This window comes from Octopus bimaculoides, chromosome 19 (genome assembly GCF_001194135.2).
Source record: "Octopus bimaculoides isolate UCB-OBI-ISO-001 chromosome 19, ASM119413v2, whole genome shotgun sequence".
Taxonomy (NCBI): Eukaryota; Metazoa; Mollusca; class Cephalopoda; order Octopoda; family Octopodidae; genus Octopus; species Octopus bimaculoides.
In genome coordinates, this window is record NC_068999.1 from 29,721,987 (window position 1) to 29,742,289 (window position 20,303).

Consider the following 20,303-nt stretch of genomic DNA (forward strand, 5'->3'; position numbering starts at 1 on the left):
ATATATATATATATAAATATACTTTTCTTTTAGCGTCAGTAATGCTTACACCTACAATGCTCATAACGCTTATAATTACAATGCCCCAAACACTTTTATATATAGAATACTTCCTTATTCCCACCCCACAGTACAGGGAACAACCTTAACAATTCTAACATGTTTGAATGAGGGTAGGTTAAAAGCAAGAACAACTATTATGATGTCTGTTACCAAACGATCATGGGAACCTTCTTTTCAGGTGCTGAATATCATCTCTCCTTCTTGTATTACCTCCCATATCACTTTCCCAGTTTTTAGAGTTGGCACTGTAAATGTAGGCACATTGAAAGGTAGGCCTAGCGAGATTGTAGAGATGCTTGAACAGAGAAGTGTTGATGTACATTGCGTGGAGAGGAGCTTCAACCAGAGTCCTCACAGGCAAAGCACATAGGTATAAACTCTTCTGGAAAGGTAATAGTGTTAGAAAAAGGGGTGTGGGCATACTTCTTGCAGAAAAATGGGTGGATAAGATCATAGACGTAGTGAGGGTGTGTGATAGACTACTTAAATTCAGGCTAGTCTTGCAGAATGGTATAGCTTCAATTATCTCTGCCTAGGCCTCACAAATGGGCTTACCGAATGAACAGAAGGATCACTTTTATGATATTATTCTGCAGGCTACCACAAAGAAGAGTGACAATGATTTCACCTTTGTGGCTGGAGATTTTAATGGGCATGTTGGACAGCAACCTGGTATCTTCCATGGTGTACATGGGGTCATGGAGTTGGTACCAGAAATGAAGAGGGAACTAGGCTCCTGGAGCTTTGTGATGCAAATAACCTATTCATCTGCAACACCAACTTCAGGAAGCCTGTTAGCCACCTGATAACCTATCAATTAGGTAACTATGCTAGCCAGATTGATTTCATTCTCACCAGACAGCAGGATGCATGGTTGCTCTTAAATACAAAGACCCTCCCTGGTGAAGAATGTACTCCGCAGCATAGACTAGTTATTAATGACTTTAGACTTGAGATCAGAGGGATACCAAAAAGCAGGACAATCTGGAAAAGAAGGACTTGGAAGTTTAAGAATCCTTCACATGATCAGAGATTTAGGGATGTCCTTACTGACAAATTTGATGATAGGGAGGAGGAGCTTCAGTCCTGTGATATAGAAGGCAGCTGGGAATTCCTGCAAGACAGCTTGCTGAGCGACACAGACCAAATCTGTGGCTGGTGCAAAGTCCCTTCCAGACCTAGGGAAACATGGTGGTGGAACAATACTGTAGACAGGGCCATTAGAGTAAAGAAACAGGCTTTGAAGGCCTGGAAGAGTGGGGGTAGCCGGAGAATGTATCAGATAGCCAAAAGGGAAGCTAGGGGACAGTTATATATAGCCAAGGGAGTAGCAGAAAAGAAATTTGCCAATGTTCTGCGAAGTGAAGACCAAAGAACTGAACTGAAGTATTTCGGATTGCAAGACAGTGTGTGACAGAAAACCGTGTCCATATGGATGATGGTGCATTTGTGTTTAATAATTCTACAAAGAAAGACACTTGGAGATGTCATTATGAAAGATTGCTGAATGTGGAGAATGAATGGGAGGAGGAGAGTGCCAAAGGTTGACCCAACTGAGGGACCAGCTACCTGAATAGATAGCACCCTGGTAGATAAAGCAATTAAGGATATGAAGACAGGGAAAGCACCTGGCCCATTAGGAATCGCCACTGAGATGCTTAAGATATCAGGCAGTGTGGGTTATGGTCTTGTCACCTGCATTGTAAATCAGTTAGTTCATGAAGAAGTCATATCCAATGACTGGTGTAGCAGCACCATAGTCAACTACTACAGGAGTAAAGGTAATACATTAGATAGAAATAACTACAGGGGTATCCAATTACTGGATCAGGGAGAGTGTTAGCCTAGATGAGATGCAGTTTGATTTTGTGCCAGGCAGAAGCACCACTGATGCTATATTTCTGGTAAGGCAACTGCAGAAGAAATATCTAGTCAAAGATAAACCTCTGTACTTGGCTTTGTTGACTTGGAGAAAGCCTCTGACAGGGACTCCCGATCCCCTATCAGGTGGTCAATGTGGAAACTGGGGATAGGCAAGTGGTTGGTAAGAGCTGTACAAGCCCTGTACATGGATGCTGTCAGTAAGGTGAGGGTTGGCAATGAGTATAGTGAAGAATTTCGAGAAGTAGGGGTTCACCAAGGATCAGTCCTCAGCCCCTTCTTATTCATGAAAGTCCTCCAGGCAATAACAGAGGAATTCAAGACAGGATGCTCCTGGGAGCTTCTCTATGCTGATGACCTTGCTCTAATAGCCAAGTCACTGCCAGAACTAGAGAGAAAGTTTAGGGTGTGGAAGCAAGATCTGCAATCGAACAGCCTTAGGGTTAACCTAGTAAAAACCAAAGTTTTAGTAAGTAGGAAGGCTGTCAAATCACAAACCCCTTCAGGTAGATGGCCCTGCTCGATCTGTAAAGGCATGGGTAGAAACTCCATATGATGTACCTGGAGTAGGCTATGGACACATAAAAGATGCAGCAATATCAAAGGAAGGTTAACTGCGAAGATAGTTTTTGTGTGTGGTAGATGCACAGGGGCAATAAACACTGAAGATGTACAACAAACAGATTCCATCACATGCCATCGGGAGAAACCAGAAGTAGTTAATAGCTTCCACTACCTAGGTGACCAAGTCTATAGCGGGGGTGGTAGCTCTGAGAGTGTAGTGGCTTGAATAAGAATAGCCTGGACAAAGTTCAGGGAGTTCCTACCTCTGCTGGCAACTAAAGGCCTCTTGCTCAGGATGAAAGGTAGACTGTATGATGCATGTGTGCAAACTATCAAGCTACATGGCAGTGGAACATGGGCTATGACAGCTGAGGACATGCACAGGCTTGAAAGAAATGAAGCTAGTATGCTCCGCTGGATGTATAATGTCAGTGTGCATGCACAACAAAGTGTAAGCACCCTGAGAGAAAAGTTGGGCACAAGAAGCATCAAAGAGAGACAACTGCGCTGGTATGGTCATGTGTTACATATGGATGAGGACAGCTGTGTGAGGAAGTGCCACTCCCTAACTGTGGAAGGAACCTGTCAAAGAGGTAAACCCAGGAAGACATGGGATGAGATGGTGAAGCATGACCTTCGACCATTGGGCCTCATAGTGGCAATGACAGGAGACCGAGACCTTTGGAGATATGCTGTGATTGAGAAGACCCGGCAACTCAAGTGAGATCACAGCCATGTATGTCCGACCCAGTTAAGAGTACCCCTGATGTGTTGGGCGATATGATATGCTTGAGAAGACCTTTTGAGTCAAGTAAAACCAATATCGTAGCTGTGACTAGTGCCCCCTGACTGGCTCATAAAAAGCACTATCCGAACGTGATCAATGCCAGGCCCGCCTGAGTGGCTCCTGTGCCAGTGGCACGTAAAAAACACCCACTACACTCTTGGAGTGATTGGCGTTAGGAAGGGCATCCAACTGTAGAAACATTGCCAGATCAGATTGGAGCCTGGTGCAGCCACTGGCTCTCCAGACCACAGTCAAACCATCCAACCCATGCCAGCATGGAAAAATGGACATTGAATGATAATGATGATGATATATAATGCGTGTAGCAAATGCTCTGCTATAATATGATTATGGATGTAACATTTCAGCATACTTTGATTTATTGTACTACATCCATATTTTCAAATCAGAGAAAAGCAGATATGGCTCAAATTGAATCCTTAATCCCAGTAACTTAAGTAGAGGAGTTGTCTCAACTGAGCTGTGTGCAGATCTTATATCTGTAATATATACATTTTTTTTTTTCTGAAACATTTGGATTCTTTCGATGGTGCAGAAGTTCACATAAGCAGTGTTGAATATGCAGTCTTAGAAGATAACATTTCTAAAGGTTAGAGTCTTTGTCACCTCTTTTACATAGAGAATTGTTATTATTTTTCATTTTACATCAAGAAATAACTTGGAATGAAACTGAAGAAATTATTTATAATATTAATGCTACTGTACAGCTATACTCTTTTACTCTTTTATTTGTTTCAGTCATTTGACTGCGGTCATGCTGGAACATCGCCTTTAGTCGAACAAATCCATCCCAGGACTTATTCTTTGTAAGCCTAGTACTTATTCTATTGGTCGCTTTTGTTGAACTGCTAAGTTATGGGAACATAAATACACCAGCATCGGTTGTCAAGTGATGTTGGGGGTACAAACACACACACACACACATATATATACATATATACAATGATCTTCTTTCAGTTTCCGTCTACCAAATCCACTCACAAGGCTTTGGTCGGCTCAAGGCTATAGTAGAAGACACTTGCCACACAGTAGGACTGAACCTGGAACCATGTGGTTGGTAAGCAAACTACTTACCACAGCCACTCCTGTGCCTATGTTGGTAAAGCTTTAATCAATTTTAATATGCTGCTTTAAATCCTTATTTTTATATCAGAGAAATGTTTTTATGGCTGGATTGAACCCATAATCCCAGTAAACAAAATATAGTAGCTTCCCCACAGGACTGTAGATCCTAGAAAAAAAAACATCAGTAATACAGATACCAACATAATTGTATAGTTAAAATGTTTGTGCTGTAACCTTGCAATTCTAGGTTTGGTTTCACAGTAGAGCACCTTGAGCAAATGTCATCTGACAACAGCCTACAGTTGATTAATGCCTTTGATGAAATTTGATAGAAGCAATAAGGATACTCTGTATGTGTGTGTGTGTGTGTGTGTGTGTGTATGCATAAAAGTACTCAGTAATCCTTAAGTGATTGGTAATAGATTCAAGCAACCATGATATCTGGTTTGAGAGGGTTTTTTAGTCTTATTGATAGCAAAGCAACCTCTATAGTGCTGGTGCTACAAATGCACCCAGCACACTCTGTTGAGTGGTCAGTGTAAAGAAGAGCATCTAGCCCTAGAGACCATGCCAAAGCTAAGACATTGGGAACAAGAGCTGGTTCTCAGATCTGTTGAACTGTCAGACCTGTGTTGGCATGGAAAGAGGTTGTATGATGACAACGATAAATATATACCTGTGTGTGTTTACATTTATGCTACTTAAAGGTGTGATATTGTTAATGTACCATGACAAAGCAGTTAAAAAAATGCACAAAAAATAAACACCAAACCAAACCAAACCAAACACTTGAAGATTACTGGTTATTGGACTGCAGCCCCAGCATGACTACAATCCAAAGAAGAATTAAATGAACACAAGTTTCTTCCATAGTTTACAACTTAATTTTCTTACATCTAATTTTACATCTTTTATTTTGTTCCAATGTTAAAACATCACATATAGAAGCAAAATATTATAACAGATAAGCACATATGAAATATTCATTTTTAGCAATTGATAATTAATTGTACTAAGATGCATGCTTTAAGTAATTGACAATTTGACAAAAAAACTAGCTCAGTCAAATAACTAGTCTTCACTGGTCCCATCTCCATTAACCAATATCCCTATCAATGACCCCCTCTCTCCTACCACCATCACTTTAACTGCTACTTCATCACAGTATTTCACATATGTATGTGCGTATGTATATGATTATATATCTGTAAATTGCCTTTCTCCTATCTTCACCACTACTACGTTTTTTCAAGTAAACACTTTTCTCTCTTGCTTCAATTAACCACTTAACTACATTCTCTTATTTTCCAATGCTAAACACCTTTCAACTAATCACTTTACAGCTTAACATACACTAGCATATTAATATTATAGATGTTTTCAATGTTGTTCCCTAGTTATGTTACAAAAGTAGTCTGATGCATTAATATCATAAAGCTAATGCTTAACATCCATTTTTCTATTGTGATGTAGGTTGAACAGGTTTGCACAGTTACATATTCTTGCTTGTGACATTAGCTGTCTGTGATAAATAATTTGTCCCAGGCCTTCTTTAACAGACTTCTATTTATTCATAAACCCATTTCATCCAGAATTTCTCTCTCTCACACACATACACACCTAAACAAAATGCAACAAACTCAACTGCCTGTTAAAGCTATACTGCATATTCACTTCATTCCTCTTGCTACAAGTTTCACAACCATATAACCAACATTTTTGAAAACTCTTAAATACAAAAAATCCCTTTCAGGCAAACATTCATTTCCTAAACTATGTTGGGTTTTACATGAGTTGTAACTCCAACAAGATCAGTGATTCTCAGAAATGATAAATACTAGTTCCACCACTAAAATATTAGGGTATTTTTTACCACTATCCTCTTTGAATTCACAGAATTCATCTTTCATTGCCATGGTGTTGGACAAGTTTAAAGGTTTAAAAGTATTCTAATTTTATTTAAAGTAGCAATTTGTCAGCCCCATCCCCTATCCATCAACCACTACTACTTCTATGAGAAACACTGAACCAAAGTATAGATGTTATATTAATATATGTAATATTGTACATTACTGACTTTACTGTATATCATAAAGTTAAATATATATGCATACATACATACACAAAAAATCACACGTGTGTGTGTGTGTGTGTGTGTGTGTGTGTGTGTGTATGTGTGTGTGTATGTGTGTATGTATGTATGTATACTCACACGTTCGGGGACACACATTTGGAAAAGCAAAGTAATGCAAGTTGACCATGACCTAAACTTTTATCTTATACTTTATATTTCATGATTAGGACCCTTCTTCAGGAAACCTTTGGAGATTTGATGCTGCAAGCTAGCTTTTCTGCTCTGTATGTGTGAATGTGTGTGTATATATAGAGGCTGCTTTGTACAAAGCTGATTGGCTACTATAACAATGCTATCCTGTGCATATAAAGCAACTTATATACACACAGTACATAGCAGAAAAGCCAGCATGCAAGATCAAATCTCTGAAAATTACCTGAAGAAGGGGTCTTAACCCAAAATACTGAAATACAAAATAGAAGTACAGACCATTGACTTATTTTATTTCTTAAAACTCATTTTGTTTTCATTTTTCAAAAACAATTAAAAACATCTATATCTATATCAGACAGTGCTTCATATAAACTACATAAATTTATGTATGTAGACCTATGTAAATATATTCAACCCTCATAATTATAGGTATATGCAGTGTGTGTGTGTGCACACACACACATATACACTCATGCACACACACACAAATATATATATACACACACACAAAACATTATACAAGATATGAGTATCAGAGATAGAACTCAATAGTCTGTAGACAGGACAGATATGTTTATTACATAAAAAGAAATGATAGTCTACATGAGTTCTATCTATCATTTGGCTGTTTGTGATTGCGGCTGAAATGGAGGGACTTGTAGATGTATATTTATATCTATACATATGCCTTTCTGTTTTTATTTTATACGGATAATATGTAATTTTTATTACGACAATGATAACAAACATTTGAGGTACATGTTTAACAAACCACAACTAACAATAACTGCAAGAAGAAAAAAATCACTCAACACATTGCTATTAAATTAGATTTTTAAATATATATATTTAAATATGTGGCTATAAGTGTGTATTTGTAAACCTGTAGAGTGGATGTATTTGCATGAGAGAATTCATTTCTATATAGTTGTATATAAAAGTGTGACCTAACTATGTGTGCCACTTCATATACCTGCACAAACATGCACCCTAAGGAACAATATATGCTTTTAAATACTCACCAAGTCCCTGAACACTTTGTTTAAGGACATGGTAAGTATTAGGGAGAAATGATTTACATGCCTCTCAGTACTTCAAATTCTGAAATACAATTAACAAAACTACTAATCCTGAAACTTTCAACCTTATAAATACTACAAGTCCCCATTTCATCCACAGACTCAAACAACCAGCTGTTGGGTGAAACTCAGATAGATTCATTTTTATATAGTAAACATGTATGTGTGTGCACAATGCATGTGTATGTGTGAATCTTTACACACACATACACTTAAAAGGTAATACATACATAAAATAAAATATTGTTGTCTATTATACAAGGTGCTCGTAAATTACCTTTACAATTTGAAAAATTCAGAAAAAAATGAAAAATAAGGATAACTCAGCAGAGTTTATTGCGAAACATAGATGAATAATTTTATTAGACACATCAGAACACTTTCACATGGGCTCCATTGGTTGTGAAGAAGTTGGACGAGGGATCTCAACTTTATTAGATACAATAAATTGTGAAAGTTGTAAAGATAATTTATGAACACCCTGTATACGAAGAGATCCCTTGAAAAGCAGGTAAGGATTAACAACAGAGAGCAACCAGCTATAAAACAATGCCTTGATAAAATATTCTTCCAACCTATGCTAGCCTGGAAATATGGATAGTAAATGAACGAAGAGACATACATTATATACACTGCTGGTTGTTAAATATAGGTCAGTATTTTTATAGCAACTACAGTATATCATATAAACATACAACTATAAAAGCCCATACTTTTAAAGTGCATCAATCCCAGTATATCAAACTGTTCTATATTATGCAATATATTATATAAACGATACTATATCATACACAAAAAAGTTAGTTATATTAAATTAGTGTGTGTGTGTGTGGGTGTGGGTGTATGTATACAGTATTAGACCAAGACAAATGTGGCAGTATGTGTGCATGTGTATATTCATTCTTTTATATGTCTGTAGAACATAAAAACACACACATGCAACTACAACATTAAGATTTAGGATTTTAATTAGTTTATCATCATCTAATTGTAAACCTTTCTTCAAACAGAACATAGTTACATTAGAATATTACACATCTGGAAACTAACTAAAATTCTCTGGATTATAAAAGATTTCTGAAAAGAATTGGTTTTTATGATTCTTCAGCACCAAATTATATAAATACTTTCAAGGGACATTGCAGGGTTGAATTCCTGTCTACAAAGTCATTGTCAAGGATGGCTAAGATGATGTTAAATGCCAAACCATATATGGAGGAAGACAACTGTGTCTGTAAACGTTTCACTAAGTAGAAGACATTTTAAAGTTTCCATTTTAATGTCAATGATACTATATATTCATCATCCTCATCATGATCTTCTCCATGTATACCATCCCTACTGTATCACTGAGCATCATCTCTCTTTCAATGGTGTGCTATTGGTTGATATCTGAATATAGATAAATATACATAATTGCTGGATTAAAATTTCCTTTCTCAGCACCTGGACTCTACTCCATCAACAAAGAAAGGGCAATGAGTCTTCTGCCGGCTGAGGAACATTGCCATCATAAGTGAAGCTCCAGCTATTCTTGACAGAAACATGGATTACCATACCAATCCAAGAAACCAGTCCACCACATTCTGCCATGACCTCAATTTTCCTTGTAAAGATAATGATTTACTTTAGCTGATTTAGATGTCATAAAATTAAAAAATACTGAGAAACAGTCCTTGAATAATGTTTTTAAGGTTTGAATATATAAAACTAAAAGTAAAAAATGTATTTGGCACTTGTTTCACATATATAACCATTTTCTCTACTAATGTAGCAATTTAATTTTCTGTGACTAACTCAATGTATAATGATTAATTAAACTTCTGCGGAGATGTTAGGTTTTTAACAGAATCTCAATAATAGCCAAACAATAGCAACTTAATGATGACAATAAAGTTTCAGCTAAGTAAGGGTAGCCTTACCAAAATTATGTAAAAATCATTAAAATACTTAGTTAATATTGATGGAGAGATTCTGGTACAAAAGTAGAAATAAAATGTTCTGCAGAAGAGTTTTTGAAGGAAAGTAAAGTTGATCTTTGCCAGTAGTAGTAGTAGTAATACCAAAATACAGCAATATACCAAAGAGCAGATGGAGGAGCAGTAAGAGAGTGTGCAAATGTGGTGGTTGTTTAGTAAACATGTCTAGTAATGTGTTTGTTGACATTTTTCTTTCTTTCACTCTTTTACCCAGTCTATGTGATGCCGCTTTAGAGTAGCGTCATCAGCAAGCTCAGGTAAGATGCAGGGGGTGCTTTCTATGGCCTACTATTAGGCCATTTTTGTTGACTGTGATGGCATCATCAGCTGAGACAGCTAATGCTGATGTCACACAGGGGAGAAGTAGGTGTTTGATGCATCTGCAAGTCTAGGTTAGAAATGTTACCAGATTAAGATGGGAGATATCACACCTGTCGGCAGTGAACTTCCATGCACTCAGTTCATTTTGTGTCTGTTTCTGTCGTTCCTTGCATTCTTCCATCTCTTTAGCCATGTGTTGGAATACCAAGTTGATGGCTGGGTCCAGTAGCATAGAGCGAAGTTGGTTAGTGCTTGGGGTTTGAGCAGCTTTAAATTCTTGGATTTGATTCTAAAAGTGAAAATACCAAAACTTTTAATTAGAATTGAGAATATCTTTCCGAGTAAAAACACAAACAAACAGTAATGATTGTTTCTAATTTAGGAACAAGACCAGCAATTTTGAGGAGATTGAGTTTAGTAGACTACACTGACTTAACTGGTGTGGTGTTTTATTGACCCTAAAGGAATGAAAGGCAAAGTTAACTGTGACAACATTTGAACTCAGAATGTAAAATGCCAAAACAAATATCACGTGACATTTTCCTGATGCTCTAATGACTTTTATTATTAACATGCATCCTTAAGGGATGTGCAATAAAGAGAAACGATCATTTGTCAATCTTATTTCTGTTTTATCAGTTTAATTTTTGATATGAAGAAACTGAGAAAGAACTAATGTAGAAAAAAGAAATTAGTTGATAAGTTTACATTTACAAAATCTAAAGAGTGATCCATGACAAGTAATTAGTGGCTTATAAAGGGAATGTTCATGAAACTTACTCTTAAAGATATTGCTAGAATGACATATTACAGCTATTCAATGCTCATATTCTTTGCATTTTGATACTGAAAGATTCTTCTAAAGACAACAGTTTTAGAATCTTAAAGAGAAATTTTTAAGGAATATCTTAAGACATAATTTCTTAATGAAAATCTCGAGTGATATATCAGCAGAAAGATTTACAAACTATTAACAATATTATGTATCTAATGATGCAGCAAGAGAGTTCACAAAAAGTAAATATATCAAAGATGGTACATTTTAAACAGCTGATGTTTAAGTTGATGCTATAATGAAAATTGGGACAAGATGCTATAATGTTAAAATTCAACTACTTCAACTTTGGTTAGATAAGTAGAATATCTATAATGTTTATCATGCAATTAGAGTTTCTTTGAAGTTTCAAATACCAAACTACTACAACTCTCTCAAAGAAATACAATACACAACATGTCCAATAGCTTATAAAAGGTTTTCAAATAATTTATGTCTAAAATAAAACATCTAAAATACAGGATTTATTTTTATATATCGATTTTTTAAAATGTAGTGAAAATTTCCTTATGCATGAGTTACTGAGACAGAAAATTTTTTATTACAAAAAGCACAAGCAGAAAATGTACTTCCAGTGTCTCTAGAAAGATTTTTAACACTACTACTAACAATTATAAATTAAGCAGTAAACACAATTTGCTAACACCATTCTTTTTTATTACACACATGCACACACGTATATGTATATCCATTCACAAAGCTCTGGTCAACCTGTGGCTACAGTAGAAGATATGCCCAAAGTGCCATGCAGTAGGGCTGAACCTAAAACCATGTTGTTAGGAAGAAAACTTCTTACTACACAGCTATGCCTGTACCTATTTATATAAACATCTATCCACACACACACACACATGCATACACACACATAAATGCACGTGCGCAATGTGTGTGAACATAATTTTATTCACTTTTCTCAGATTTTCTTTTCTCTCTGTCCATTTTTCTTCACTCTCTTTATATATCACATTTAAAACCGCAATGGTGTTTTGGTTTTCATATCCCCATTTTATCTCCTTATGAAATAGATTATCCTTTACATTTAAATTAATAAATTATTTATTTTTTTATATATCAATGATGACATTTGTAGTCTATTCATTGAAACAGATGTCGAGGAGAATAAAATTATGAATCATCTGTGAAATCTTTGCTTTTGCTTTTTCACTATTCTAAATATTTTGTTCTGAACAATTGTTTTCATTAATTTTATATATATATTTTTATTTGTTTCAGTCATTTGACTGCAGCCATACTGGAGCACTGCCTTTAGTCGATGAAATCGACCCCAGGAGTTATTCTTTGTAAGCCTAGTACTTATTCTATCGGTATCTTTTGCTGAACTGCTATGTTACGGGAATGTAAACACACCGACATCAGTTGTCAAGCGATGGTGGGGGGACAAACACAGACACACACATATATATACATATACATACAACGGGCTTCTTTCAGTTTCTGTCTACCAAATCCACTCACAAGGCTTTGGTCGGCCCGAGGCTATAGTAGAAGACACTTGCCCAAGGTCCTAAACAGTGGGACTGAACCCGGAACCATGTGGTTGGTGTGCAAGCTACTTACCACACAGCCACTCCTGTGTGGTAAGTAGCAAACTTATTCCACTTAAAATTATTGTAATGTAATAATATATTGGAGTTTTACAATATGTTAATAACTGAACTCTTAAATGTAGTGGATATATTTTATGGGGCCTTAAACACTAATACTTTATTTCATATACACGCACACACACACACATCTCAAAAGTAAATAGACACTCCTTATCATACTATTTTATCTGTATGGACACTACCTGGTGCTACAATGTACTGGGTCAGCCAAAAAGTTCAATTGGTTATTTTTAAGCAAAAATAAGACACAACTTTTAAACACAAAGTAATTTATTTAATCAATGATATAGTTACTATTTTATTCCAGTATCTTCTGCCATCTTGTGGGCAGATCCATTATTCCCAGCTCAAAGAATTTCCTGACTTTACTGGTGAAAAACACATCCAGGTGAATTTTTACATCCTCTTCAGAGTTGGACGTTGATCAATTCAATGAAATTTGAAGAGTCCGAAACAGGTGGAAATATAAGGGTGCAAGGTCAGGTGAATTTGAAGGGTATGGCAAAACTTCCTAGTAACTTCTGCTGTGTCTGCAAAGAAATGTGCAGTCTGGCATTGTTGTGATGAAAGATAATGCCTTTACAATTAGCAAGTGCTGGACACTTCTGGTGGATCATTGCATTTAATTTGTCTAGCTGGTCAAAGTAGACATCCAAATTAATAGTCCTTTCCATGGGAAGAAGCTCATATGTGGTAGTATCAAACATTTCCCAAACTAGTTCTGTAGCACACCAATAGATGACAGCACATAGTTGTGTGTGCAGTGAGAGCTAGCAGTGACCTTCATGAGTGACATTGCTGTGTTTACTTCGCAAGTTGTGAAATTTGTGTTTTCATGATCATGTGTATGCTATAGTCTGTGATTTTGTCATGAACAGGAACAAAGAGTCACCATGAAATTTTGCATTAAACTTGGGGAATCTACTAGAGACATTGAACATGCTTTGGCAAGCTTATGGCAACAAGACAATGGGTCATATGCAATGTTTTTCTAGTGGCATGGGTGCTTCAAAAGTGGAAGACTGTCCCTGGAAGATGATGAGTGATCTGGAAACTCTGCCATGAGCGTCACCCCCAGAAATGTGATATTGTGCATTGAGAATTTGTCCCCCAAGGACAGACTATCAATCAAAAGTTCTACTGTGACATTTTGAAGTGTCTGAGGGAGGACATTTGGCAAAAGCAACCAGATCTGTGGAGCATGAAGAATTGGATTCTTCACAAAGACAATGCAGTCACTGAGCTCTCTTCACTTGTAAGTTTCTTGCCAAAAGCAACATGGTATCACTTCTGTAACCATTCTATTCGCCAGATTAAGCACCTGTAGACTTCCATCTCTTCCTCAAGATGAAAATGCAGCTCAAAGGTCGCTGTTTTAACACCATTGTCAAGATCCAGAATGAATCACAGAAGGACCTCAACAAACTAATGGAAAATGACTTCCAGGCTGGATTCCAAAAGTGACAGGAATGCTGGGACTGATGTATTGTTGCATGAAATGACTATTTCGAAGGAGATGATGCTAAAACTTACGTAAATAAGTTATTTTTTATTAAACATAACTAGTCCAGGAACCTTCTGATACCACTAAAAAAGAACATCCATCCAATCCTACCAAATTGAAAGCATAAACTTCTCTGAGTGAAGTCCTATTATAGATGATCCATTTCTCATCCCCAGTCACCATTCTCATCAAAAAAAAAAAAGTTTGTTTCCTTCACATTTCTGCAACAAATCATAGATGGAAATTTATTTGGCAAGGGGTTAACCTCATTCAATTGATGTGAAACTTAAACATTGAGCCTGTTGACATAACCAAGTTGAAGCAGATGGTTTTCAACACTCAATATGGAGAATATCTGTGATCATCTTGGTCGTATAGCAGGGGTTGGTATTGACTAACTCCTTCATTTTGTTGCTGTTAACCTCAGTTGGCCAACCACAGTAAGGTGTATCTTGAACCAAAAAATTTTCTGATCGAAATTTTGAAAACCACTTTTGGCACACACACATTCTGTAACAGCATCCTCTCCATACATGGTACATATCTTCCTGCTGGTTTCTTGCCTTTTTTTTTAAATGTTTGTTTTAGTTCTCCATTTCCATTTCTGTAAGATACCTCCATCAATTCTTTTGCAACCAGCAAATATCCAAATAAATAAATCTTTCAAAAATGATGATGCCTATTTACTTTTGAGATGTCTGCATCTTTTTATGTATGTACCTGCACAAATGTTGATATTCCATGCTTGTCACCAGTTGAGTAAAGTTGAGGTGAAGCTGGCACTCTTCATTATCATTATAACCAGTCAGTTTGTGCTTTTGAAGAACAAAGTGACTGGTCCATGTTTGAAAACAGTTAAGTATTGGTGGCAGGAAGAGTTTTTACCTGTAAAATTCTGCTTGAAATAACTACCTCCAACCCATGTTAGCATGGAAAAACCCAAGTTGAATGAATGAATGTACTTGTGATCAGTGCAGAATGATTTGTAGGTCCCTTGCATGCTTTACGAATTATGAGACATTATCAGCAAAGGGGAAACCAAAATGTGAGATGTTTCTTAATGGGTTTAGGAAGTGATCTTACTTGGTGACAAGTTGACTTCCCCCACACATGCATACATACAAACATACATACATAGTGATTATTACATCTTCACAGATGATTGTTATCTCCTCGTGCTTCCTTGTTGTCAATAGCATTTCTGATTTTCCATCCATGACCTCTCACATGATTGTTCAGTCCTGTTGCAGATCGGTATAGTTTGAAGTGTAGGTGACAGATGAAAGTTGTAACTTACAGTGTGCTTCCAACTGGTTAGGTCTGCACATGTTGCCTACTTTTCTATCACCATAGGACTTTCAGTAGATGGAATGACAAATGAGGTCATCCTAAAGAGACATCTGTTCATCATTTTGAATTATAGTAATAAACACTTGTACAACACAAGTACCACCTTCTTTTTATATCAGTGTCTCTCTCTCTCTCCAAGAAGGATACTGTGACAATAGCTAGGGGTCCCTTACTCCTGGTGGTTTCTGACACCAACCAAGAGTATTTCCGTGTCACTGCACTCAGATGGATTGTCATCACATAAGCTAGTTAACCAATAGTTGGGATCCCAACAGGTGCAACTAGTCTGGGTATGAATAAACCTGGAAACAATAGTGGCTAATAGGTAGTTCCATATTGCTTAAAACCCTGAAACTTCCAAACCAGAGCCCCACTACAGGAAGCAATTTAAAGTCATACCCAGGACAGTACACATACATATGTACATGCATACATACATATACATGCACAAGCACACAAACACATACCTCACATTACATTTCATACATGCATAACAGAAGTCTATTCATGATGAGTAAGACTACCTAAGCCTATTTGACTCTAAGAAACATCTCATATGATTTTTAAGGCCAGCAATGGACCTACAAGTCATTTCACATTGACCACAAGATAGCCTTCCTGCAATAACCCAACTATCTGGATGTTGCAATTTACAATGCCAAGTGAGTTCATTGGCTGAGACACACACACTGCACAAGAGAACATGCTGGTGTCTCTGTGAGCACACTAGTAGCTGAGTGGTCCTGCCTTTGAGAAGACACGATCACACTGGTCACATGAAAGACTCTTTTGCACCCTTGTCAGGGAGAGGGTTCACATCCACCACATGTTTACCAGCACGCTTCAACCCAGTGTATGCAAACCTGTTGTTCTTGAGTTTTTCAACACCAGTAGCAATTAGATTCCTTCACAGCCCCCCCCCCCCAACATCTTCTCAGGTGTTAGTATTGATATTGATCTTTTTAAATGTCTTTAGATTGTTTTTGAAATACTTGCATGACTTGCACTGGGGACGTTTTCTTTGCCCCAGCTCATCATACGACTCCTGTTTTGGCAGGCAGGTATCCTCTTAATGGACAAGATGACAAGACCATCTCAGTAGGTGGTTCATAATCATAAACTTGACACTTGTCATTTTCACCAGCTGCAGTGCTCTCATAACAGGCACATGAAATCACCACAAGATCTTCAGGACATTAAATAAAGTACCGCTGGTGGAATTGTTGGATATGCCTGCAGTAGGTTGTCTAGGTCTTACATCCAGACAACAACGCAGTTAAGACACATGCTTTATAGATCTTAACTTCTATTGCTGCTTTGATGTCTGATTGCGAGCAGAGCCTGGATTCAAGCTTTCTGCATGCATCACAGGCCTTAGAAAGTCTATAAATTACCTTATAGACTTGTGAAGTGTACTAAATTTAGATAGTGTGCTACTAAGGGAGACAAATGTATCTACAATTTTGCATATCGTGATGCTGGCATCTACATACAACAGAAAAGGATTTCAACACCTGTTGTTTTACTGCAGTAACAAACTTTCATGGCTCTCATTCATGTTCTGTTATTCTGATGATTGCGATCTTGTAACCCCCACACTGAGCAAGACCTGCAGCTCCTGCTGGAATGCTTTGCAGCTCCATGTGATGAGTTTGGACTTAAGAAGACCACAGTCATGCTACAACCAGCTCTAAGGCAAGTCATATGGCCCACAATCAATATACACCAAGAGTACAAAGTTAAAACTCATGGATACATTTGTCTACCTCAGTAGCACATTATCCAGATTTAACACACACACACTCACACAACACTACATTATAAAATGTCCTTTCGTTTTTTAAGACAGGAGGTGTAATTTGAGTAAGATACAGCTACTAGAATAGAAGCCATATTATACTCAAAGTACAACCATATAGAATATCCTTCATTTACAGATTAGATATACTAAAGTTTATAACCAATGTATACATACCAAATAATCTTGTAATTCTTGTTCTTTTGTAGTGAGACGAAGAACTAAAGTGTTCTCGCGTCGAGCAGCCTCAATATGTTGCTGCTTTAGTTTCTCTTCAGTCTCTTTATTTTCAAAATCTTCCACACCTGTAACAAAAAAGGGAAACATTTTATCTTGGTCACACTACCTTATATGGCATTAATATGTTGTGTCTTTAATCAGCTGATAGCTAAACAATATTATTGTTATTGATATATATTCATCACAAATATGCGGGGGTGACAGAGGGCTTTAGGTCTGATTTTACATTCATTATGGGAAAACACATGTATAATACACCCCCTCTCCTTTCTTGGTGCAATAAACACTACTCAAGTCACTGTTAGACTAGCTAAACAGGAATTTACTGGAAATGACTTCTCCCACATTACAGCATCTGTGGTAATGCTTTCTCATCTGCGTCCCATTTCCACCAAACTTGCTGTCTTCGTACAATTAATTATTTGGTGGTATAACCAACTGAGTTAGCTGGGCCTGTCAATTTGCTCAAGAGAACAGATGACTCCAAACCTGAATGAATGGGCTTCCTTAGCCTAGCCAGGTCATCCATCTAGGAAGGAAACTTCAACATATCATTTATGACAAGGACCTTGCTGTCACTGTCCCAGCTTGTCAGGACACAGTAGATGAACCCAAGATGTAATGGATGGAAGTCAGTAATACACATGTCATCCTAACTAATATTTTGCAGCAGAAAGTGTGAAGACAATCTAGATGCTTCCTTCATCCTAGCATTAGCACCTCATGGACTACATGTTAGTGCATGAGAAAGACTTACACATCTGAATAATACCCATTACAGAGTAACATAAAGACTATTGCTTGCCTTCTTTTCAAGCTTAAACCAAAAACAGAGGTGTTCCAAGGTAGATATTTCACCAATCTGGAGCAGCAAAGCATCTGAGGAAAAGTACAAAGATCACTCAAGTCATAGATTACAAGCCTTGAGCACTTTCACCAGTGCTGCCTCTGCACCATTCTCAACATCTACTGGAATAAATCTGTTACCAACACTGAAGTCCTCAAACAGGCAGAAGACACTAGCATTGTAGTCATACTGCTTTGTTGCAGCTGTATTGCAGGGCAAGTTTCTAGACTGGAAGATAATCACTTACCCAAGATTGTGCTTTAAGTCACACACTCTACTGGCAACCATGACTAAGCAGCATTATAGAAAAAGTACAAGGACTTTCTGGAGAAATCCCTCAGTGCTATCATACTGATCATCCACAAAGGTCAACTATAGCTGTTAACTGCAAGGCTTGGTGACACATCATTCACCAGTTTGTCTTCAAGAATGTATGCAGAGCTGGATTTAAGGAAAAGGAGTACTGAGGATGAACCATGACACAACACAATCAAACCACCTAGAACAGAATTTCTCTTGCACCCATTGTGGGCGGGTCTGCCTCTGTCTCTTTCTGACCTCATCATCCACCAGCAAGCTAGCAGTGAATGTGAACAGCTCCCTTCAGAAATCTTCATCCACAAATATTTTAGTCTAAAAATTAGTATTCATTTCATTATTATATATGTATATCACATTACTTAATAATCAATCAGTGATTAATATATATCCTAAACATTACCAGCTTTATGACAATAATAATCTTACTTAAATTACAAAACTCAACACACACACACACACATTCTCTATTCCATGCATTTGCCTCATCCACTAGTTTTAACCATTTGCTACTCTCCTTTTACACTCTTGCAAACAAACTCATCCTCAATTCTGTCACTTTTTTCTCTTTATCCCATCTTATACCCCGAAAATACACCCTGGCACCTCATCTCCAGCATTCTCTTTCTAACTCGAAACAGCAAGACATCTATTCATGTTACTTTATCATACTTTAGCCTCTGAACACTTGGCATGAGGCCACCACAACACAATCAAGGGATCTTGTCTTGTGGGATACTTGATAACCTTACTAGTTGATTTGAGAACCAAAATTCACTCACACACTGTATTTTTGGTATGAGGTCTCTGGCCAGATGTCCTTTCCTATCATCTAAGTGGTTGGTTGTAGGAGTGCAGAACAGCAATAGAAAAGGGTGTTGAGAGTAGTAGCTTTTAATGAAAAGTGACATGGAGTGATGACCAATAGTAAAGATGGGTGATGATAGGGGATATTAAATATGGACAGATCCAAAGCCCTTTCTTATTACACAGGTGTCGTGATGGAATGAGGCATTAGTAGAAGACAAAGTAGTAGTGAATTTAAGACCACTTGGTTAAGTTATATATGTATGCGTGTGTGTGTGTATATATATATATATATATATATATATATATATATATATATGTATGTGTGTGTGTGTGTGTGTGTATGTGTGTATACATGTGTATATATATATATACATGTGTATATATATATATATGTGTGTGTGTGTGTGTGTGTGTGTATGTATGTGTGTATACATGTGTATATATGTCTGTGTGTGTAGTGTATGTGTGATTTATATATATAGGGGAGAATTCACAAAAAAACAAAAGACGAAGACAGGTGTAAACAACAAACAGATGTATTAGTTTAACGCTCGTGAAGAGAAAAAGTCTTTAACGTTTCGAGCCTATGCTCTTCCAGAGAAAGGAACACAGAAAGAAATAAGGAGAGAAAATAAAGAATGTGTAGTGGCTAGTGATCTCTCATGGTGAATGCCGGACAGAGGGATCACACAGGAGAGCTAGGAAGAAGGGGAGATAATAAAGTAGTGGTGATTCCAACAGGAAGATGCGCGTGTGTATAAGAGAGCATGTATGTGTGTGTGGAAGAGGGCTGGGAAGTGGTCAGTGCTAGTGTATGCGTGGTGGTGTGATGTGATGTAATGTGGTAAGGTGGTATATGGTGTAGTGGTGTGGTGGTGTTGGGATGTGGGGGAGGAAAGAGTGGGGGTAGAGGTGGGATATGTGGG

General features: G+C 37.2%; 1 protein-coding gene across 1 annotated transcript in view; it reads right to left on the reverse strand.

Annotated features, from left to right (window-relative positions):
• Positions 1-20,303, reverse strand: part of LOC106869968 (pre-mRNA-splicing regulator WTAP) — a 245,984-nt gene that overhangs the window by 116,038 nt on the left and 109,643 nt on the right. The window contains exons 5-6 of the mRNA XM_052974843.1: positions 17,340-17,467; positions 10,158-10,336 (exon numbers count right to left, since the gene is read on the reverse strand). Coding sequence (XP_052830803.1) covers positions 10,158-10,336; positions 17,340-17,467 — 307 coding nt within the window. The remainder of the gene's footprint in view (positions 1-10,157; positions 10,337-17,339; positions 17,468-20,303) is intronic.